The 25,137-nt window shown below is 41.7% G+C and overlaps 1 protein-coding gene across 1 annotated transcript in view; it reads left to right on the top strand.

Moving 5' to 3' along the window:
* Positions 1 to 21,447, top strand: part of LOC127633672 (protein shisa-9A) — a 47,599-nt gene extending 26,152 nt beyond the window's left edge. The window contains exons 3-4 of the mRNA XM_052112917.1: positions 7,670 to 7,795; positions 17,512 to 21,447. Coding sequence (XP_051968877.1) covers positions 7,670 to 7,795; positions 17,512 to 17,915 — 530 coding nt within the window. The 3' untranslated portion in view covers positions 17,916 to 21,447. The remainder of the gene's footprint in view (positions 1 to 7,669; positions 7,796 to 17,511) is intronic.
* The last annotated feature ends 3,690 nt before the right edge of the window (positions 21,448 to 25,137 follow it).

The following is a 25,137-nucleotide window of genomic DNA, read 5'->3' as shown; positions in this document are numbered from 1 at the left end:
ACATCAACTTTAACAATTAACCACAGACAGTTAAAAATAGTCTAGTTGAATGCACGGTCTCTGTCTTTAATAATTAATTTTTCAAATACAAACGTTACCACAGTTCAAAGCGATTTTCAGCATTATCTAGCAAGGCTAGATTAAGATGAAATGTCTTAGAGTTGTGCAAATCTGATGGTCCTTGTAACCTTACAAAAGAGAAGTCTGCTTTAACTCTGTGTGGAAGATCAGGAGGTCAGGTTGTGGAGGGGCCATTCTGACCAATGAGGACACCTGGGCCGTTTGATTTATGACGTGGAAACATTCCAAACTGAAAAGCTGGGTTTTTCCTAGATCCAAATTATGTTGTTTCAATTCTTCTGCATGTATAATCCAACAGCCATGCGTCCAAACTCTGCGCGAGGGGCACTAAGTAGACGATCGTTTTTGACATGGTGGGGCTTCGCAGTGGTGGGGAGCACGTAGTGTTGCGCCCTGAGGCATGTGTGCTGAGAGAGAGCTCAAGGCACTTACCTTGCTCCGTGTACCCGGCAGGGGGTGGGTTATCGACTGAGGAGGAAGTCCTAGTGAGGTGTCCTCTAGACTAGTCGGAACCGGCCGGCCGGGGTTGTGAACGTTTGTGGGCACCGGCTAGGTAACCCAGGGGATGAGGAAATCACTCTTTTATTGCAAAAATTGGGTACCGCAGCACGAAGGGGGTGTGGCAAATGAAAAAAACGGAAACCAATGATTCTCCTCCCGCCCCTCCACCGGGGAAGTATTAATCTGACCATCAGCTCCTGAGAGAACATCTTGTCGGGAGCCTTCCTGGTCCTGGAGGAGGTTCGTGAAACGGGGGGGCTTCCGCTTCCTGCGGGTAGCTCTATGCCGGGGCTGAGAGAGGCGCCCTGACCCGAGGAACTAATCATCTAGCTGTGTGGGTTGAGGGTAGGATGGAGGGTTCGAGTCCAGCGTAACAAGCAGATAAGCATATCGGACATCTGGGCATCAGCCTCAGACTGAGCTGGCAAGCCCGAAGATGGCAGCCCAGTCGAGTCCTCCACGTCAGATGCTGCGACACTCTCTAATGCAGCAGAGACGTCATCATCCTGCTCCATGGCCCCAACGGAAACATCAGACTGGCCATGTGGCGAGCCAGTCTCAAGCAATCAAGCATGCTGGGGGGCGGGTGGTTCGTGGGGATTTACCCGGCAAAACCGCACACGCTGAACTCCCCAAATGGCCTCCATCGCCAGCCGGGTCATCCTCAATCCCGTGGGAAGAAGGAGCAATGCGGGGGGCGGCTGGAGTGGCGTTTCCTTTGAGAAAGGAAAGCCGCGACCGCAACGATGCCATGGTCAGGTTCTCGCAATGAGTACATGAACCATCCACAAATGCTGCCTCAGCGCGACCCAGATACACAAGGCAGTGCCTACAGCCATCAGAATCGGAGAGATATCTGCTGCACCAGGAACAACGCAAAGGTGGAAGGGCATCTTGATAAAGATGCATCTTGAGAAAGACGTTCAACGCCAATTTGTGACTCTTTTAGAGAAAAGATTGCTCTTTTAGAGGAGTTGTTTGCTATTTTAAAAGTCTGTCGAAGCGCCCAGGGGCGTGGGCTGCACTGGCCTGCAGAGAAGGAAGAAAGCCGCAGGCAATGCGCTGTAGATCCAACAGGAAAGCTCTCTTAGAGGTGAGTGGAACAGAAGTGAGGTTTTTCAGCTCGCTGAACGCACACAACCACTCAGCTCCGAAGAAAGACTCTAACTGAACAGAGGCACATCCAGCCTTTTATACCCATATGTCCGTGGGTCGGGACATGCAAATTCTGTTTGCCAATTTGGCTTTGGCTTTTTTCATATTCAGAGGTATTCGAGGCTCCCGAAAGAAGCCGACTCGACCACAATCACATTCCCACTTAGCCAGATGGGATTTAGTAGATAATTTCTTTCTTTTTTTTTTTTTTTTTTTTTTTTGGCTTACTCAGAATTTGTGTAGGAGTCTGTATTGGGGTAGGAGCCGCCGTTTGCTGGATTCCATCTCTAAGATAACGTTACCTAGAGTTGCAGTTTGTTGTTGCTGTTGAATAGCTAAAGAGAAGTTATTACTGTCTGAGGCTCTCAGGAGTGCGCATAAACGTCACATTCTTTGGATTTTCCCAACAAAAGCGACCCGCTCCCTTTGCATGAAAATCAGTCTACAGGCTTTAATAGGCAACCTAGAAACTCCGGGAAGGGCTCATTTTTTAAGTTGCGTTACAAGCTGTTCACACATTGGCAAAAAAAGCAGAATATTACATGAAAATTGTTAAATTTTGCACCTTAAACCCGTTCTGAGCAGGTCTTTTGAACACCTGTATAGATCCCTAGCAAGTCCATTTAATCCTTCCATAGCAGGTCACACTGCGGTCCGCTGATTGTAAAGCTGGGTTTTATCCCAGAAAACTTCTTTCTCCTCAGATGTAGATAGAAATTACTCATAACTTCCTCTGTACGTTTTCTTGTTCGATGGTCTAGTTGAGATGAAATATTTAATGACACAAGTATAAACACCAAAGTTCCATCGAATGCAAACACTAAGCTTTCTTAGCATGTGGGTGGTGGAAACCATTCAAGGGACTGACTGCATGAACCACAAACCGAGCACAAATGGTGTGTTGCCATGACGAGAGTGATTGCACGAGAAGATGGTGTAAAGGCAATTTGCAACCAAACACTTGGGAGGAAGTTCTCCCAGTGGAGATGAGTCAGCTTCTTACACAAAAACAAAACAAACACTAAGATACCCATGAAACTGAATAGAAACGAGCATGGGATCACTCCCACTTATCTGCTACTTCTGTCAATTTCAAGAGAGTAGGCCGCAAAATCTGTGGTGTACAAAGTGAACAGCATGTATGGTTAACAGGAACATTTTGGCCCAAAAATAATTAAAACAAATGTTCTTCAAAGGTAAAAGGTGTTTTTATTTTGTATTTTCTAGTTTTCTATTTGCAATGTCTGGCAACCCATCAACATTGAAAACAAATTATATACACTTAAATATGTGGCCCCCATAGCTGTCAGCTTATACAATGCCCCCTCAATAGGGCACTGTGACAATGAGGGCCCCCAGCCCGCTCATAGGACCCTTTTGCCTTCCTGTGTCTTCTAAAAAAATTTGGAGCCACTCTATAAAAATATGAATTTTCTGACTATTGTTTCGTACTTTCGGCTTCATAGGGTTAAGTTTTATGCTTTGTATGAAAAGTTCTGTCAAACACAACATTTATTATAATATAAATTTCTATAAATGCATTTCTCCCAAATATTACAAATAAATAACTGGGCTGAGGTGGGTGGGATAAAGAAGATGTTTATGTTTTATTTTGCGTGGTACAGAAGTACTGACTTAGAAATGCAACGTTTGTCGAGACAAACTATAATGTTGGTTTGACAAAACCTTATCTGAAAGTTTAAAGTAGTTTTAAATGCTTGAAGTTAGAACAGTTTTTACAGGTCTTACAGTAAAAGAAAGAAAGCAAGCATCTTAAAGCAGATTATAGGGCTTGTGCGTAAGTTTTGACCACTGAAGTTTGAAATCATGAATATTAAAAAACAGACTCTTAGATAATTAAAAAATTCTGTTAATTTACACTAATCTGCTCTAAGGGAGTTTGTCTTACATGATGCCTTCACAGGGCTTTTTGATGGGAGAACAATAATGGTAGCCAAGGTGTGGGTGTGTCATTACAAACAGAATTGCTTGAACTCTTTGCAAAGTTTCAACAAACCCATATGTACATGCTGTAGGAGTCTATTTGTTAAATTCTTTATATTTAAAGTGTTTGATGAAGTTAAAATGTCAATGTTTTATTGCCCCTTTAAATATATGCATGTTTACACATTTATTACAGATTTTGCTGCATTCTTGTTTTTTGAAAGCATAATTTGTTGTATTTACAATATTTAGATTGAGTTTGCATTATTTATAACAAATTCTAAAATGTACTGTCTTTTTTAGAACAGTGGCTGTTCAGCAAACCTGTTTCGGTTGAGCGTTTTCTTTACCATGACCGGGCTGTATGTTTGAGTTAATCTGAATGTAAATAACAGAATGGGTATTAAAAAACTTAAATCAATGAAAGCTGGCAGCGTGGGTCTCAACTTTGAAATATAATTGGACCGGGGAGGCCCTAATTGAAAACTGGCCCCGGGGCCTTTGCTAGTCATAATCCGCCCCTGCACTGAACAAATGGCTAATTCCGTTTTCCTTATTAACAATTCAATACGAGCTTGTTCTTGCTCCATGGAGTTTTTTTTGTTCTTGGCAACTTTGAAACACTCTTAACATTAACATAAAATACTCAGAAACATCACTCAACTTACAGTTTGCCTTAGGTCACCGTGGAGTCCACAGATCTGAGGACACTGGAGTAGGACCCCTCAAACCATCTGACCTTTCCCGTTTCCCAGTTAGGGACAAAAGCTTAATACACAGTAAAAAGTGGTAACCTGGAATTGTTACCTTAAATATCTATGTCTTCTTGATCTAACCCATATTAGTTATGTTGGTTTAACCTAAAGTAATCAAGTTGATTCAGATATGTTAAGTAATGTTTTGACTTGAATGAAAACAGTTAATTTATACATTACTACACGAAGCACATTTTTTAGGTAACACAGTGTACTTTGAATGTTTCTTGGGTAAAATACTCAGTTTTAACTTTGAGTGGTAACGTTTATTTAAAAAAGAAAAAAGGTTAAAAAAAAATAGACTCCAGTACGTTCCATATAAATCTATTCATTTGATTATACATTCAGTCTTGAGGGGGCAACAGATTTAAGTCCTTGTGTCAAAATGTTGACTGGTTGTTTTATTATTCCTGTTGTAGCTAGCAATACATGTCAACTGAATTTCTCTGCAAGATTCTTTGCAAATTGTTGCTCCGCCATGACAGTAGTTGGCCTGAAAGAGACTGAGCATACAACAATAGATGACAGTTCAGTTCACGCTAACACCCACTATAGTGCCCCTTGTGTAAATGCTGAGAATGCAACATATACTTGCATTGATTTATGAACTGCCTTTTGACATAGTTAAAAAAAAAGAAATGCCCTCTCACTTTCAAATGCCTTTATTTTCAACAAAATTAACATGTGTAAATATTTGTGTGAACATAAATAGATTCATCATCTAAGACATAAACTAAAGTAACAGTCAGTATCTTGTGTGGCTATCAGCTGCATTGAGTACTGCTCCTCCTCATGGACTGCACCATATTTCCTAGTTCTTGCTGTGAGATGTTACCCCAATCTTCCACTAAGACACTTGGAAGCTCCCGGACATTTCTGGGGATGAATGGCCCTAGCCCTCATCCTCCGATCCAATGGGATCTATCCCTTATCAATGGGATAGAGATCCGGGCTCTTCGCTGGCCATGGCTGAACACTGACATTCCTGTCTTGCAGGAAATCACGTACAGAATGAGCAGTATGGCTGGTGGCATTTTCATGTTGAAGGGTCATGTCAAGATGAGCCTTCAGGAAGGGCACCACATGAGGGAGGAGGATATCTGGCCCCAGACCATGATGGACCCTCCACGTCCAAATCGATCCCGCTCCATAGTACATGCCTCGGTGTAACGCTCATTCCTCGACGATAAACACGAGTCCGACCATCACCCCTGGTGAGACAAAACCGTGACTCGTCAGTGAAGAGCACTTTTTGTCAGTCATGTCTGGTCCAGCGAAGGTGGGTTTGTGCCCATAGGCGACATTGTTGCCAGTGATGTCTGGGTAGGACCTGCCTTTCAACAGGCCTACAAGCCCTCAGTCCAGCCTCTCTCAGGCTATTGCGGACAATTTCTGATTTTGTGCAGATAGAAGCATTGGCGTTCACATATTTGCACAGAGGTTTTCAATGTTCTTTTCCAGAAGTCATTCAATTTTGAAAATAGACAACTCTATATCAATTGATGCATTAGAAAATATCTAGAAAATAATAGAAAAGATTGGCTTCTTCTGTCAAAATATCAAGAGTAGGCAGAAAAATCTGTGATGTGCAAAATGAAAATCTTGCATGCTTGACAGAAACATTGTGGCCCCAAAAAATGTAAATGTTCTTCAGAAAAGAGGTTTTTACTCCATATTTTCAGTTCCATACGAGCTTGTTGATTTTGTTTTTGTCCTTACACCAATCTTGAAACATACACTTCGAAAACTACAGCTGGTGGAGTGCTCATCACTCAATTTACAGTTTGCCTGTGGTCTCTGTGGTATATAAATTGCCTGATGTATTAGAAACAATTTTGGAAACAAAGAAAACCTATCTGTTGTAATTTGGCAAAAACTTTACTGAGAACTTACTGTAAAAACTGCTTTAATAACCGCTAATGTACACAGTAGTCTATACTGTTTTTCCAGTGGCACTGTTGAGCACTATGACTCATTGTATGGTGCTCAATACAGACGTGTGTCAGCAACCCTACTGCAGGGCTAAGTGATTAATTAGTCACAACAGGAGCTCTGCACTGACAGCTCTGCCACACAGGTTACACCTCTTTCATCGTCATTCACCACTGACAATTCCTCGCTATGAACCAGAGGGAGACAAGGGAGGAAATCAATGGCACTGCTTTTATATACTGTAGTGCTTATTCTGGGTATTTCACACAATAGGAGGGAGACTAAACCTGGTTGTAACATAAACCGCACACATGCAGCAATTGGCTCATTATCAGAACTATTCAATCTCATTCTTTTTGTTTATTCTGTTCAAAAAACTAGGTGTCTGGACCATTTCCTGTCTGAAGTGCTGGCCCATAGGAAAGAGAAATAACAAATCTAATTTTTGATATATCAGTTGTTTCTCCTAGACAGCAATGAGATTCAGTGGAAATCAAATGAGACTTTTGCGCTGAACTAAGCTATTCACATTAATTTTATAGTTCCACGGTCTTAATGTCCTACTTAGTTCAGTTAGGAAACTCTATATGGTGCAGGCCAAGAGCTTCAGTTCCTGATAAGCCTCTATGTAAACTTATCAGGCAATTACACCCTTCTGTCAAAGCATATAAAACTAGCGCTGACCACAACAGCTTCAACGCTTGTCCAGCTGCACAGCGTTGCAAATCATTTACCCTCCTCCGCCCCAGCTCCACTTGTCTAGATCTACTTTATGTGGAGTGTTAAGTGATTTTGTTCTGTAGCAGCAGCATGTCTCTTGTCTCAAATGCACCACATTACCGAGAGCGGCAGCAATAGTGTATTGACTCAAGTCAAGCAGCAGCAGTGTGTGTAAAGCAGGTCTAGTCCGCCAAGATCAAACCTACTCCAATGTCATTTACATTATTACAAATCTTTTATAAGCTACTCAGGGAGTTCTCCTAAGTGAGCTGTATGAAACAATAATCTCATTTGTGTACATCTTTTTTATGTATTATTTATGGAATTTTAGGAGAAACATCTAAGACAAGGTTATGCTGAAATGAAACGTAATTGAGATCTACAATAAGCCTCTGGGCTTTGAAAGAGCAACCTCTGAGCAACAAAATTTTCACTTGGGTATATCTGTGTTGTCATTACTCTTTTGAGTGATATTTATTCAGCAATAAAGCAAGGCATATTATTAGAGACTACAAAAAAACAAAGCTGTACATTTAAACAAAATAACGATGTAACTGTAACAATATTTTGTTTTGTTGCAGATGGCGGCCAGATGAACAGCATAATGCAATCCCACCCGTATCCAGCCCTCAGTCAGCTGTCCCATGTTTATGAGCAACAGAAACCAGGAAAAGAGCTCAACAAATATGCTTCACTGAAGGCTGTGGGTAAGAAGGATTTAAACTCAAAAAGATAATTTTTAGCACATCCTGTGCTAACATCATAAATTATTCCACTTGTTGATCATAGGATTTACTGCAGCATATATTAGAAATTATTAACATATCTAGAGAAGAAAAAAAAGATTTTAGTGAGAAAAAAAGTATTATTTCTGGCACTAAATTGAAATAGCAGTTGACTTAAATTTTCTTGGGAGTTTTCAAAATGATCTCTTTAACTTTTTACAAAACCCAGCAAAAAAGTAGACTGTCAGTTATGCCCAATAGTACAGATGATTACCAAACATTTGTAAGAGCAAGTTTAATGTTTTATAAGCCAGGTTGAACACTTTTATTTAATAAAATGCACAGTTCAGACTCTAAATTCTGATTGGATGAGCTTTTAAAGTTGTAGTAAAATGCAGATAAATGCACACCTGTAACCTCACATTCAACATTCAAGAGGTCATGACATGAGTAATCAAACTGTTCTTGATCTTTTGACATATAAGAGGCCCTTGTGCAATAAAAAAGACTGTAATTTTCAGAATTTAAATATTTTCTCCTCACTGCAAAAAGAGCATTTGTTGAAATCAAGCTGACAAAACTACTCGTTCTCTAAATTGCGATCCACATTGCGATGTCACATTGTGGAAGACATTTGCATCTGACCGCCTCTACAACAACACATAAATGCCTAAATCAATTTATCACTTCTGTAGCCCCACCCAGTAGTGGTGGGCAGTGAGAGGGCAGGTCAGTCAAGAGCAGAGAGCCAATCCTGTGGGGTACAAATATTTTACCGTGGTTAAGGGTAGTTTTAGACACTTTACATTGCATTACTAAGCAATTTCTGACTATGTTAATCTCACCAAATACTTGCGTGACGTCGTGGTTCAAATGTGGTGATGCTACTAATGTTTCTACATCCTAAAGGCCAGTGAGAATGTCACTGATGCTTGTAATTTATACTGTGAAACCACCTAAAGCTTTCTTCCCTGTCTTTACCAGGCATGTGTGACGGTGTTGCCAGTGTGGTCTATTTACTGCATAATGGAGATACAAAAATGGAAATAATGGTTCTGTTTCATTCCTACTGACCGCCAGAGGCAGTGTAAACACTACAGGATTATCGCAGCACCAGCCAGATAGGTCGAGAGAATATACCAACAAAGTCACATAGTGACGTATACTTAGCCCTGGGGGTTATAAACCACAGTCGCTCAGCACTCTGCCTCTTTCGCTTTCTCGCCTGGTTGAGATAGGTTGTTTTTGGTTAAGTGATATATTGCTTGATAATATTTAGATATTTATTTATCTTTTTTCATGAGATATTTCTTGACATTACCTGTCTGTTCACCCAGAGGAATTATATAATTATTATTTTCCTGTCTTCTGCTTCATTACCATCATTCTGCTTGACTTAAACCTTACGGTTCTATCTGAAGGTGTTATTAGCGAGTAACTATGGCTCATAGATCGATTGCCACTGGTTTCCCACTGACTTGTAAGCTGTGCCCTAATAATCTCCTCCCGGACGATGGTCATGACATCTGCCCGTTGTGTTTGGGTGTTCAACATCTGAGAGAGGCTCTTACGGACCCGTGTCTGCACTGCAGTCTTTTACCTATGTTGGAACGGCGGCTCCGTCTTGCTGAGTTAGACCCCAATTCAACGGTGAAACTCGGGCAGTTGGACGTAGCCCCTTCTCGCACTCAGAAGCACAGGGCATCTGCGGCAGCTGGCGCTCCCCTCCCATCTAAGAGGGGGGCCACATCGCAAAGTGATGAACATTCGCGTGTCGAGGAAAATTCACTTTCTAAGACTGTTTCTGTTCTGTCTTCAGAGATGGTGGAGCTGAAAAGCCTGCTTCACTCGCTTCAGCCTGTCACATCTGCTACACCTGTGAAGATAACACTCTGACTTGGATGTGCTTTCTAGTATTGCTTCTGATTCTTTTTTTCATGATCATGGGAATGCTGTGGATGTTGCGGCACAACCATCACCTCAGGATTTTTTCACTGGCTTTCCAGCAGCGGAAGGGTCTAGTGGGGGGTCAGTTCAGTCATCTGGACAGGCCCAGCCCTCTTCTGATGATACTTTGGCTGTGCTTCAAATGGCACTTGCTCGTCTAAGACTTGATGAGTCACCTGTCCAATCTGCCCAAACCAATGTCTTTTTCAGGCAGGCCACAGCTGGAACTTTTGCCATGCCACCATGTAAAGATATTGTGGCTGAATTTTCAAATGCCCTCACAGGTTCTGGTCTGCCTAAATGGCGCTCAAAGTTTGCTCCGATGTTAGCCTCTATAGCTGAAGCAGATTCCATCGGGGTGAGTCTTGCTCCAGAAATAGAGCAGCCTGTTGCAGCTTTGGTGGTGTCTCCTGACGAGGTGATGAATGTGCGATGTCCCAGTGCGCAATGTGGTCGCACAGATTCATTACTAAAAAAGGCATACAAGTCTTTTGCCTACATAACTCGTGCAGAAAACACAATCTATCAGTTACTTCTTGCTGCTACCAGTACGCTAGAACCAGCAAATGTTGATCCCCCAATTTCACAGTTTCTGCAAACAGCTCCTTTGGGCAATGGGCCATGTAACCCGTGAGCTGGGTAGTCTTGCAGCCACGCTTCTGGCAGCCTGCCACCAAGTGTGGCTTGCCCAAGCACGGCTACCTGAGGACTGTAAGAAAACCTTGAGAGATCTTCCATTCATTCCCGGACATCTTTTTGGTCCTAATGTTCCAGAACTGTTGAAAAAGAGGGTAAAGTTGCCTGAGGCCACTCGTCAACTGACGCAGGTACAGCGCAACCCTATCTTTAGGATGCCAGCAGCTCAGACCCGACATCGCTATTCCACCAGCACGCTACACCTCAGTCACAGCCCCCTCAAAGCCCTTGTGTTACTGAGAATGCTAGAGTTTTTCGGCCACATCATCGATATTTGCCAGGAGGACACCGTCAGCGGCCCCCCGCGACCACTAAAAGTCGCACACATAAAGCCTGAGACACTCAGGCTGGCAGTCAATCGTGTTTCAATTAAACAGATAGAGTACTGGTGGACCAACACAGCAGACCCTTGGGTTTTGACGAATCTGAGCAGGGGATATACTCTACAGTTTTGACGCCGGCCTCAAAGATTTTCAAGAATCGTTCCTATGGTTGTCAAAGATGCAGTTTGTTCAATGGCCCTCTCTCTGAAAATTCGTTCACTGTTACAGAAGGGAGCCATAGAAAAAGTTTATCCCCTCATTCAGGGAGAGGGGTTCTATTCAACATATGTCCTTGTTCCAAAGAAGGACAGTGGTTTCTGCCCAATTCTCGATTTGAGGCATCTGAATTTGTTCCTGAAAGTCCTTCCTTTTCGAATGCTGCGCACAGCCGTCGTTCTTTGGTCTGTGGCAGCAGACAATTGGTTTGTAAGTGTTGACCTGAAAGATGCATACTTTCACATCCCAATTGCTATTCATCACAGAAAGTTTCTGTGTTTCAGTTACCTGAATCAAGCCTACCAGTTCAAGGTTCTACCTTTCGGTCTTTCCCTTGCTCCTCGTGTGTTTACAAGGTGTGTGAGCGCTGTCTCCACTTTGGATGAGAGGTATGCGTATTATGCCTTACCTGGACGACTGGCTTCTTTGTGCTCCCACAAAACAGCAGACTGTGCAAAACTCCAGACTGCTTTTGAGACATGTGCAGAAGTTGGGTTTTTCTGTGAACAAGAAAAAGAGCTGTCTGAGTCCATAACAGATCACTACGTTCATAGGAATAACCCTGAATTCCCACCTAATGTCTGCCTCCCTGTCTCAAGAATGTGTGAAGAACATTCTACAACTCTTGGCTCGCTTTCGCCCGGGTGTGTCTTTGTACTACCAGGTAGTCCTACGACTAATAGGGATGTTAACTACTGCTAAAGTGGTGATTCCCCTGGGTTTACTCCACCTCAGGCCACTTCAGTTGTCGAACAACCGTTTGCAACTAGATCCCACCAGACATCGCCATCGACTTATTGTAAATTCTCACCGTTGCTTACGTGTGTTGAGGTGGTGGAGGCAGGTAGTGTTGCTGAAGACAGGAGTACCCCTGGATGTTGTTCCATCTCGACGGGAGTTGGTCACGACCGATGCTTCCCTCACAGGCTGGGGGGCAACATGGAACTCATAGGGGTATTTGCAGGTGCTGGACACCGACCCAGGCCACAGAACATATCAACCTGCTGGAACTACGTGCAGTGTTCACAGCTTTAAAGTATTTCATGCCAGTTCTGGCAGGCCGCCATGTTCTCGTTCAGTCTGACAATACCTCAACAGTGTTCCATCTTAACCACCAGGGCGGCATGAAATCCTGCAGGTCCCTACAGCTTACTCACAAGATCCTGACATGCTGCCAGCATTGACTCGCTTCACTGATGGCAGCTCATGTTTCAGGAGCATGCAACCAGACAGCGGATGCTCTTTCCAATGATCGAGTACATCCAGGAGAATGGAGACTTCATCCAGATGTTGTGCAGGAGATCTGGCTATGATTTGGAAGAGCAGAGGTGGATCTTTTTGCTTCGGAGATGACCACTCACTGTCATCTATGGTTCACAATGAGAGAAGTGTCCAGCCCCTTGGGCCAGGGTCTCACGATTGACCAAACTACCTACTATATGCATTCCCACCTATCCCTCTGTTATGGGAGGCGTTACACAGGATCTCCCTGTGCAAGCACAGAGTGCTACTCGTGGCACCGCGATGGCCAGCCAGACCATGGTTTCCTTTGTTGCTAAGACTTCTGTCAGACAATCTATGGAAGCTTCCCCCCAGGAAGGACCTCCTCTCCCAGCTGGAGGCCAGCATCTGGCACCCGGATCCAGCTCACCTGCAGCTTTGGGTCTGGCCATTGGGTTAAATCCTTCTCTGGAACATTGTAATCCTGTGGTTATTCAAACAATCTCCAGTGCTAGGGCTTCTTCCACACGACAGATTTCTGCTGCCTGTTGGAGGATTTTTTTCTGCATGGTGTGAGAAGGAGGGGCTCAATCCTGAGACATTCCGAGCATCTTAAGCTTTCTTCAACATTTACTGGAGGAGGGCAAAGCAGCTTCCACGTTAAAAAAGTGTATGTCTCTGAGATTTCTGTATATCATGTTCCAATTGGTGGATCTTCTCTTGGATGTCACAATCTTGTCTGCAGTTTTCTGAAGGGTGCACGCTGTCTTAAGCCTGCTCAGAATCCTCACTTTCCCGTGTGGGATTTGCCACTTGTGCTTGCATTCCTTTGCTCGTCCCAGTTTGAGCCCTTACAAAGCATTGACTTGAAATGGTTAACCTTGAAGACTGCCTTTTTGTTGGCTATTGCTTCTGCGAGTCAGTGAGTTGCACGCACTGTCTGTTAGCGAATTATGCTTGCGTTGGTTGCCGGATGACCCTGTGGTGGTCCTACGACCCAATCCTTCTTTTCTTCCAAAAGTCCTTCTTCCTCAGTTCATTAACTAGCACATTTTACTGGCCTCTTTTCAGACTTCTTCAGCGTCTGATTCAAGTGCTCAACATTTGTGTCCTGTTTGTGCCTTGAAGTGTTATGTGGACACTACTGCTCAATTTAGACAGTCAGACCAGTTATTTGTCTGCTATGGTGGTGTGAAGAAAGGTGCTCCAGTGTCGAAGCAGAGGTTGTCAAACTGGATAGTGGAAACTATTATACTGGCTTACAAGTCAGCAAGGCAACCATTGCCCTGGGGGCTAACTTGCCATTCCACTAGGGCCATCTCATCTTCATGGGCTGTTTTTAGAGGAGTTTCGTTGGCAGACATCTGCACTGCCGCTACCTGGGCTTCTCCATGCATGTTTGCCAGGTTTTATAAGGTCAATTTGCCAGGTTGCTGATCATCATGCCGTGAGTTCTGTAGTTCTTCAGGAGCGGCCTTAATTTTTCATCAGGTCAGTGGCATTCCTCATGACTATGTTGGTATAGGTCATCTAGTAGTGTTTACACTGCCTCTGGCAGTCAGTAGGAATGAAACAGAACGTTAGTTACTCATGTAACTGTGGTTCTGTGAATTCCGGATGACCGCCAGTGTTCTTGGCCACTCGGAATGCGTGAGAAAGGCGTACCGAGGCAGAGTGCTGAGCGACTGTGGTTTATAACCCCCAGGGCTCAGCATACATCACTATGTGACTTTGTTGGTATATTCTCTCGCCCTATCTGGCTGGCGCTGCGATAGTCCTGCCTCTGGCGGTCATCCGGAATTCACATTACCACAGTTACATGTGTAACTAACGTTTCGTGGCACAGATAATTAACCAGTCCCACAGCATTAGCTCATTAGCTCTGCTCTGTTTTAATTAAAACAGTTCTTTTTCCTTTTTAATCCTTTTAAATCTTTTAATTTTGTGATCATACAGTGATTAAATTCTTATCAGATCTTTGTACAATTTTAGCAAATTGACAGTTAGAATAAGCATTTTCACTAAATTCTTTCTAGAACAGTTCAAATGAATTCAATGTGGAATGAAACGTGCCCACCTAGTGGTGAACACGGGCAATTCAGTACATATAGTGCAATTAATCAATTAAACAGATTAAATCAATCAAATTTTACAACATTACGTGCATAATGGAGATACATTAATGGAAATAATGGTTTTGTGGCACAGAGAATTAATCAGTCCTACATGAAACACAAGAAAATACATGGAGGAATTAGGATCAAGCCTTGTGAAACAAAGTCAGAATAACTAACTTTGTTTCACAATATATAAAAGAACACATTTAACGCCAAACACATGTCAACAGATCCCTAATATGCTCATTACAAGAGCAATTCACAATAGAGCAGTTATTTATGTGTTTTTAAGTACTTTTAACTGATAATTCTCCAGACCACTCAAAATGCACCACTTACCCACAGCATGTCTCATTAGCTCTGCTGAGGGAGTTCGCTATTCCACATGTCAAATACCATCATTCACCGTTTAGATGCAGTAATTTAACATATTTACATACCATTACACATGCATAACTTTCTAATGTCACCTCATGGATGACATACAATGAGATTATTGAGCAGAGAAAAACTGACCATCTGGCATCGCAGTTATTTTTTTCTTTATGTAATTGCCTCTCCTATGAAAATTCCCATAGGTCCAGAATTCTTCACCATAGCTGTGAAGTTCCAATTTTGCCAATCAATACTACTCTCTCAGTCCCCAAATACTTCTCTAAGGTCACAGAATTGGATTTCTACCAGACATAGAGAAGTGGAGCTAACTAATAAAGGCCTTCACCAGAATATCCTCCCAACAAAACCCACATCCCCATCCCTTTGAGATACAGATGGAACTAACTTCATGTGTGGAGTCACAGTGTTGCAAGCTGATAGATATTTACCTGTGTCTAGGGGCAGTAGTAACAAAACCTAGGTTTCATCTTGATTATGGCTTTTGAATATATGCACTGTTGAGCAATGTAATTGATTCACCTGTCTGTTGTTATTTTCAGTGCATCTGATATCCACTGGTTGTGCACCAGTGGAAAAATGTCTGACACGCACCATGTCTCACTCCCCTCCCACAGGGGCAGATGAGCGATAAATAAGATTTATCATCACACCGCAGACCAAACTCATTTCAAGCGTGAAAAGTTTATCTTGAAGGTCGTCAAAGCAACCAACCATTAAAAGCAGACTCAGAAACTCACACTAGGATTCCCAGTATTCTAAGAGTAATGATTTCTGTTTGAACATAAATCACTTGGTAAAGGGACACAACACCTTGTGGAACACAACAGGCCAACCTTGCACTACCAACAGATTAAAAACCTTCACTGCTTTCACTCTAAATTCATGCATTCAGTTAGACTAAATGCTATTTCAGTAGCAAAGGAGGGAAACTGACTAAACTATTGTGCTTTGTAGCATTGGCCATTGTTGGCTGGTTTTAGAATATTATATGCAAATGTTCCTTATATATCTGGCATTTTGTTTGTGAACAAATCTGTGTTTATGAACAAAATCTTTTAAGTGAACAAATTGTTCTTGTTCACTTCCATACACTGACTCATATTTCTTGTTCATGTCTCCATTTCATAGCCAATGAACTCTAGTTTAAAGCATGTGACTGCTTTGGTGGCTTTACTGCCTGTCAAGAATATACGGTGAGAGGGGTCACTGGTATACTTATGAATGGGAGACATCGTAACACTGAATATGGCGGCTCTAGTCCCACCATACAGTTAAAAGCAGTCTGGTCTCATGAACATTACACGATCGTGGCAACATTTTTGCAAAACGAAATTACGTGCCTTGTTACATGTTTGGCTGCAGAGTAAAATGTACCTCCCTAACCTACAACTTAACCTGCACCAAGCCAATAGTGATCTAAAATGAAAGGTAGACACCCTTAAACAATGACTAAACCTAACCAATAGTGTCCAAAAGCACTATCGCAGCACATTTTCTGAAGCAACCACATTTCATTTTGTGTCACTTGTATGACACTTCCATCTCACGTGTCAGCTTGGGTGCTTGGTTTTCCACGGTCTTCCGAGTTCAAAGTCCAACACTCTATCTGATGAACTTTTGCTGAAGTGTTAAAAAGCAGAAGCATTCAAATGTATCATTTTTTTAAATATGATTATGAATTACAGAAAAATTGTTTTGATATCATAACATAGCAGTGTGTAAGGGCGTAGATTTGGCTTGAACATTAGGTGTAGCATAGTGTTCATTTCACCAGGAAACTGTGATGAAACGTAGAATTCAGCACATAAGAGTACTAAAAATTATGTCATAGTAACGTTCATTTTATAAGACTAGGTTGGTTAAATGAGTTTTTTTGTTTGTCTTTTTTTGGCAAAGACGTTGCCTGTCAGTTTAAAATGACAATGTGCATTAGCTGGACCAGCCAGTAATCTATTGATACACAACTATGATACTAATTTGTTTTTATTGCTGATTTGAAATATTTTATCGTAAACTTGACCAACCATTTTGGAGATTCCAGTCTTTCCCTATTCAAGATATCCCTATTCATATGAATCCATAGGAAATATCTTTCCACAAGCAGCCTGGAGGTGTTATGAACATGACCATCAAATGACATCTGAACAAATCTTTTTGGTGAACAGATTCAAAAGACTCAAATCATTGGGATGAATCAAAATCCCCACCACTTGGTCATATCATTAATCTTGAATTGTTTTTTTCCTTGAGTTTTACTAATGTTAGTAGATAATTTTTTATTATTATCATATTTTAGTTATCATGACCATTTTCCACCCTCTCTGTGGTCACTCTTTTTCTTTTTGCTTTGCATGTGAAATAAGGAACACACTGGTTAACAGGTTTTCTTTCTGGTCCAAAAATTTTTTTAACTCCAATAACAGCGAATACCAGCAAAATGTGCATTACATCGTGAGAGGATCACAAAGCAATCTATGCTAAAATGCAATTCTTCTCTCTTCCAGTTACCTCATCATGACTGGGCCGGCTGTTTTTCTGATAATCCCACAATAATCATTCATTCAGGTTGCAGTAGTTCAGAATGAGTCTATTGTGCTGCTCAGTTTCAATAAATGCTCTTTTTGACTTCAGAGGAAGTTCTAAAAGTTACAGTATGTTTTCATTTTACATCAAGCTCCTTTGATAACCCCATGACATGACCCCTTATGTATGACGTTTTTTACACAAACACAATCTCCCATGTTTGCAACTAATTCGTTCTTCCTCTCTATCTTGCTGTCAGCGGCCAAAGCCAATGGTGACTTCCTCAACAAGCAACACCGCCACTTGGTTGAGTTGGCGGCTAAGGGAAGCCTGCCCCTTCATTCAGTAAGAATGGAGCATGTGGAGCCCACAGCTTCCTACGTCACAGAGGTCCCATGCCTCAAACAAAATGGACAGAAGCCCAAGAGCAGTAAAGGCAATGTGTCCCATCCCGCAATGGCCTATAGCTCCAATACTATTGCAAACCCAGGCATTCTGAGGAGCTGGGAGGCCACAGAGACTGTGGGTCGACGCAAAACCTACGGCCCCAGGAAGCTGTGCACAGTGGAGCAGGTAAATGAGCTACACACTGCCCGCAGTCATCATTACCTTCCCACGCAACCCTACTTTGTAACCAACAGTAAGACGGAAGTGACTGTGTGAGGGGCTGAGTATCCTTTGAAGAGAGCAGCAGAGAGCCAAAAGTGATTGTCATCATAAAAGGACTCTCCACACTGCCCCAAATAGACTGGAGGCACAATAGGGGTGAGCATGTGATGCTATGACTGGGCACCAGAGGCACCATCCACTGACTGTGAGGCCAGGAATACTTTGAATTGTTCACCAATATTTATATCCAATGTTACAATGTGTTTGTGTTCTGTCAATGACAAAGAAATGACAAGAGTTGGCATAAGAAAATATTCAGATCAAACAAGAAATTGTTTATTGTAATAAGATCTAATAAAGTATAAAGAGAGAATGGTTATAGAAAGACATGACAAAAGTGAAATGAAAAACATTGCATTATCGATCCCAGATATTAAAGGGCTGGCGTGGAGTATGAATCACAAGGTGTTGCTCTTAACTAAAATAAGATACCATAAATGGGTCAGGTGCAAATATTGATTTGATGACAGGAACTGTATTTTAAAAGATGGTGGAAAAGACAATAGTGGCAACTGGTTTGAGGCTGTGCCTTTCGTTTTCACATTATAAATTACCTTGGTCAAGCAGCTAAAAACAAATGCTAAAACATGTTTGAATCTGGAGTCAGAAGAGGTGGCCACATATGCTAATTATTTCATGCAGAGTGCCACGAGGTAGCATTGTCATGCCATGAGCAACACTGTTAAAAGAACATAGAGTCTCGGGCACATTTGTGTCTGAAAGTCCTTGATCCTTGGTCTCCTTTTTGTGTAACATTTGGTGTTACTTTCTTATGTGTACTCTCAAATGCATAAAAGCATGTTGAAATACTTGTCAAATGTTTCTTCACATCAGTAGGTGTATCTGCAGCTCAGTTGCTGCCACATTTAAAGGGATATATTTGACCCAAAATTTGATTTGTTCACTGTGAAGGTCGGGGAGTTTAGAGATAGTTCTGTTCCAGGTAAAATTAACTATGGTTTTATTATAGTAATCTTGTAGAACTATGTTTTTTTTTTTTTTTTTTGGTGGAAACCATAGTTTTAGTGCAATTAACCATGGTGTTACTAGAGTAATATGGTGTTAATATAGTAACCATGTTTAATTTTGTTGTTACTATGATTTGTTACAAACTGCTTTGGTGAAACTATGGTTACTGTTGTAAAACTATGGTTAATTTCTACAAGGTAAGGTTAGGGTTTGGTTTGGTGTGGGGTGTCTGTGGGACTCTAAATAAACACAATAAACGAGCTGTAGTGTTGCCCCTATTCTGTTTGTTAGTATTTAATTAGGGGTGCAAATAGTATCTACCACTGATATTTTTGGTTGCTATTTACACTTTGTGTGTGTAAATGGCATCTATCACTATTTGACTTCGCAAGTAGCCTCTGCTGTTTTTTAAAATATTGGGCAGAATATTAGGAACTAATAGCCTCAGTCAACATTCACTTTCATTGCATTCTGCTCAAATCTCCTTTTGCATTCCATGGAAGAAAGAAAGTCACACATGTTTGGAACTACAAATGAGGGTGAGTAAGTGATGGCATAATTGTATTTTTGCTCTTTTGCTTTCACAATGTGTCATACGGAAGATACTATTTATTTTTATTCAGAAAAATGTGATCATATAAGTATATATATATATATATATTTATACCATTGCCAGTATATGTATGCAAATGATATAGTACATTGTGCCAAGAAGTAGCTGGTTAAAGACTATGTGTTCGGTTAATATTTAGCATTATTTATTTTCTGATTTATTCAACAGTATGTTGGAGACAATGTTTCTGTTGCTACATCATGATATAATGGAGTGGTAGGACTTGCAGTGAAGATGAACTTTAAAATGGAGTAATAGAACTGGAATAAAACAAGCTTTTTCTGTCCTCATTCTCCTCACCCTTTTTTCCCCTCCCATCTCTGTCTTTGATGTTAACAGAATGTTGCATTGTGAGAGTTTCGTAAACAGATCGATGAACTGTGTTGTATCCAATTGAGTTAATTCAGCAATGCGTAAACCTGGAAATATCAGCCCAAAGAACTTGACCCCCTCCTACACTCTGAGTGATCATGTGGAATAACTCTAGTCTAGGATGGATCCTGTCAGCCTCATTGCCTAGTGAAAATGTTTATCTGGTCCATGCATCTCAGTTATTCTGTTGTATTTTGTGTGTGTGTGTGTGCATGCTATGCTGAGCAGTAAACAGAGCCACAGTTGCATGTTTTTGCATCATGGCATATTACCTTTGCTGATTTATTTTCATTTTTCACTTTTTTAAATCATGCATTAAATCTGAAATAAAGAGAAGCTTGAGAATAAATAAAGTATCTACTGAAACCCCTTTAAATAACTCATACCACACACTCTCTTACCAAATTATAAAGTTAAATGAATATCCAAGGCCATTTTGTGGCTTTTTGTTTTGTAAGAAAAAGCCAAAGAAATAGGCAGCAAATCTTTCATCTCTGGCTATTCTGAGGAAGTCCCAAATTGATTTAAGGAAGAGGAAGGCCTCTGATTGATTCGATTCAGGCACTTTGAGCAAGAATAAGTCAGCTAATCCAATCCTCAGGTGCACGTATTTACCTCTGAACAGGTGCCTGAAATCAGTCTGCGATTGAATGAGCCTGTTTCTTTGGGGGCCTTGTTGAGCTGCCAGAAATCAAAGTCCTGCTCAGTGAATTATGATTGAGGGTGCTAGTGACCCAGTTAACCAAATCAGCACGGCCTGTTCAGTATAGGCAGAGTGTATTTGCAGACTGGGTGATTGATTGGATTTGCATGCTGAGGTACCAGACTGAGCCTTGCATTAACCAGAGAAGCCATGGATTTTTACCATAGCTTCTACTTTGATATGAATGAGTAAAAAAGTTAATAAAGCAACTTTTGGAGAATGCTAAGCCTGAAAATCCTTGGATCAATATTAATCCATATGGCTTATCTGGCCCACAGTATATAAACTACATTAACTTGATTGTTGGGTTAACCCATCACATTACACATTTTTAGCTCTAATGTGATTAATGTACTGTACATTCTTATCTCATTAAAATATTCAACCCTAAACCTAACTAACCCTAACCCTGATTAAATTATATAAATTAAGGGCAAACAAGTAATAGAAAATGGAAGATTTAGCAGATGCTTTTTTAAGGTTTTAATTTTTTATTTTATGTTAAGTTCTCTTGGAAGAGTTATGTCTTTAGATAGCAGGGTAACACATCAATGAAGGAAAACCAATCATTTGTGTTCTTTGTTAATCAATAAATCAATAGATGAATTGATACATTAGTGTGACATGTGCTTTAGCTCTCATTTCAACATAAATCTTTTATTGACAATGCTTTTCAGCATAACAATCACACACACACACAAGATTGCTGCGTGTGTCACAAATTTTGATTGCCCTTTTCTCCCTCTCCACTCTTACTGCATATGCAAAACAGCTGTTAGAGTTGATTTCCCACAGGTGTCAATCCTTACCGTTCTGCCTGTCCCGGCCTTGCTCTTTGCAAAGCTTGGCTAAGGCCCCATCACCATATACCCCCACCCCCATTTCTGCAGAGGAAACCTGCAACAGCCATCTGTTCCACTGGCCTGTGAACAATTGCGTGATCCATGCACTGTATCTTTCATGCGATGGAGCAAGCGGAGGGAAAAATGGTCCAAACATAGGGTAAAAACACGTCCTAACAGATATTACAGGAGGGTGAGTACCACCCACTTGATGGCCAAACACTCCTTCTCGATGGTGCTGTACTTAGTCTCTCTAAGCAGTAGCTTGTGACTTAATGTACAGCACAGGACACTCCTCCCACTCCACTATCTGTGATAGTACCTCTCCCAACCCCCTGTCTGATGCGTCCGCCTTCCAGATAAAAGGGAGGGAGAAATCAGGAGAGTGCAATAATGGCCAGCTGCAGAGTGCAGCTTTCACTTGCAGGTTCCCTGCAGCTCCAACAGACCGACCCAGAATTCACGCCTACAACTGTGTGACCAGGGTGGAGGAACGGCCCACGGGACTGGGGAACCGGTTTTGGGGTCGGAATTCCCTGTTTCCACAGAACAGGAACAAGATGATAGCAAGGCGAGGTGGAGGGAGGAGGGAGAGCAAGAAAGACATAACAAGAGGTCTTGCCGGCCTCAAAATACACCACCATATGCTCCTCAGCTAGCTGGACCACCTCAACCAGCACCCCCAGGCATTGGCACTGGACCCACTCTGCCATTCCTTTTGGGAGCCAGGCAATGAACTGCTGCAGTGCCACCAGATCGAGCACTCCCTCTGCGTTGTGTTCTTCAGCCATCAGCCACCTTCGGCAGGTGTCACAGAGCTGCAGAGCAAATACGAATGGGGGGCTGAGCTCGCAAGGCATCAGTGAGCAGAAGTGTTTGAGTTGTTGCTCTGGGCTTCAGCCAACCTGTTGCAGGATGTCTTTATTCAGATTTTCATACACCAGGAGGTTGGACGCAGGTAGCTGATGAGCCACGAGTTGGGCTTCCCCAGACAACAACGGCACGAGGCGGGCCGTTCAATGAGTGCAGTTCCATGCTCCTGCTGTCCACTCGAGGAATGCCTCCGGGTCGTCTTGAGGTCCCATCTTCGTCAATGTGACGTGTGGTACAGCCATAGGAAGACACCTCCTGGTGTACAAAGCTCCATAGTCCTCTGCTTGAGCCTGGAACAGCACCTGGAACCGCTGCTCCTGTTCCAGGCATAGCTCAAGCAGAGCCTGATTTTGGGCTTGGTGGATATCGTGACTCCATGATGGCTTTTCTTCCTCCTAATTTCAGGGCTCCACCACTGTGACTGGTTCTTTAGCTCTCTTGTGAAGGAGGCCAGGTAAACAGTTGACATAAATCTTTTAATTACAATGATTTTCAGCATTCTACACAAATGTTTGCTTTCCAGCACAACAATCACAAACACAAGAGTGCTGGGTGTGTTGCTCTCTCTCCCCTCAGGTGGTCATGATTGCCCTTTTATCCTTCTTTTTTGCCCTATTTATCACCACAATCAATCAACTAATGCATGCATATCATTCCAAAAATTAGATTAGTTAAGTTAGGATCACTTCACATATAGGCAGGTATACCGTAAGCACAAGCAATGTCTTGAGTTAAAAATCCAAACTTCATCACAGATATTAAGTGCTCACTGACTGCTTTATACTCAAGTCAGAAATCTCCCAATTATGCGCATAGCCTAATTTCAATTAATGACAGAAATGAGGTTGGGAAATGGTATTGACTGTGATTAACAGATGGAGCCTGTGATAAATCTGATTGTTATGAGGTTATGATTAATTATGATTATGCTGAATACTGAGAAACTAATCAGATTCAAGGGCTATGATTTCTTTTCATATTCCAGTATTGCTACATGTTCTTATCTATGAGTGGAAAATGCAATTAATTTTGTTTACAGACATTTTGCATTAGTACTGTATATCACAACATGGCAGATTCTAACTTTAAAACAATAGTGTAAATACTATTTGTGTGCAGTGTCTTTGTAAACATGTAATATTTATTAAAGATAAACAAAACTGATCCTGAAATCTCAGTGGTAAAGGTTCATCTGATTGTTATATGATTTCTCTATAATTTATTTAAGATTGTCTAATGATCAAATTACAAATAATTTACCATGTTAAGATGCTTCGATTTACTGTAGAAACAAATTCTTTGTTTGTACTAGTGTATACAAATTTTAAGCATGCACGTAAGAGTATCTTTCTTGTTCTCAGTTAAACTTGGGCCATTGAAGATATTTACATGACAAATGCTATTGTTTGTTTTGCTTGTACTACTAAGTAATGCAAAGTAAAAGTATGTTTATTTCATCCATATAATGTTACAGTTTTTCTCAATCGCTTTGGCAAATTTTTTTAAACAGTTAACATTCTCTAAACTGTAAGTGCAATTGTCACAACTGTTTAATGGGACATCACAACTCGATTACATGTCTGCAAAATGTTGTAACTCACCCTAAACATTTAATTCATGCTTCAAAGCTTAGTTATTGTGTCAGTAAATTGGCCAGTGCCACCAAAATTATGTTTTTTTGTCATTGTGTGAGCCATACTGGTCAAAATGTTTCAATGTTTTTTCATCATGGCAGTCAACCCTGGAAATATTTGTTATATACAAATTACATTTTTCATCAGGAGTGACAGGGTGTAAATTGGAATTTAAAAGGGGTTTGATTTTTGAAACATGGAAAACAGGGTGGATATGACGAAGGTGAGGAGGTAATTTGAGGCAGACCACCACCGGACTAATGACCTTGGCGATGGGAAATGGTCCGAAAAACTTGGGGCCCAGCTTACGTGAGGGTAGATGGAGTGGGATGTCCTGGACGGACAACCAAACCTTTTGCATGCACACATAAGCTGGGGCTTAGACCGGTGTCAGTACACTGACCTCTTTACCCAAGCACAAGTCCATTACAAGGCTTCTCTGGTGGCTTTTCAGGTGTGTCAACACCACTGCAAAAATGCATGGATGGATGGATGGGACCTGAGCATTGGGCTCTTGGGCAGGGAACAGAGGGGGCTGGTAGCCGAGGCTACACTGGAAGAGTGATAACCCCATAGACCAGTGTTTCCCAATCTTTTTTCTGCCACAGTACACTTTTTATAATTAAACAAATATGGCACACCTCTATCACACTGTCCCACATAACCATCTTTGATAGTTTTCTTTTTCAAGAACTGCCATGATTTCTTGTTTCTCATATATATGCATATTTTCTTATTTTTAGATTTAGATCTCAGCAATTGAGTTGGTCGCAACGGTCCAATTGAAAGAAAACTAGTTCCCATTCTGTCACTCACTCAATGTTGTGTCAATGTAGTGACACTAGGGGTCTCTCTTGAGAGCCTCGGTTACCTCTTATCTTTGCTGTTGGATCCTACGGCACATTACCAGCGGCTTTCTCCCTTCTCTGCACGCCTGAGCACTTCAACAGCATTTCCTTACAGAACAAATAGACCTGTAAAAGTATATTTTCCTCTTAAAGAGAATATAAGAGTGCCACCTTTGGTTCTGTTCGTCCAGTCTGAGCCTGATGCACAGATGTCCGCTATTCTTGCCCGGGCCGCCGTGAGCGTGGTGCTGGATTGGAACCCGGAGGTGCATGACGAGTTGACGAAGCTGTACAGGGCACCTTTTACTGCCCGAAACCGGCTTCCTCGCTCCTCCGCTCTCACTATCCTCGACGCATGCAAG

Source organism: Xyrauchen texanus, chromosome 40 (assembly GCF_025860055.1).
Source record: "Xyrauchen texanus isolate HMW12.3.18 chromosome 40, RBS_HiC_50CHRs, whole genome shotgun sequence".
Classification (NCBI taxonomy): Eukaryota; Metazoa; Chordata; class Actinopteri; order Cypriniformes; family Catostomidae; genus Xyrauchen; species Xyrauchen texanus.
The sequence above is the reverse complement of the archived record's forward strand: the minus strand, read 5'-3'. Positions and strand labels throughout refer to the sequence as shown.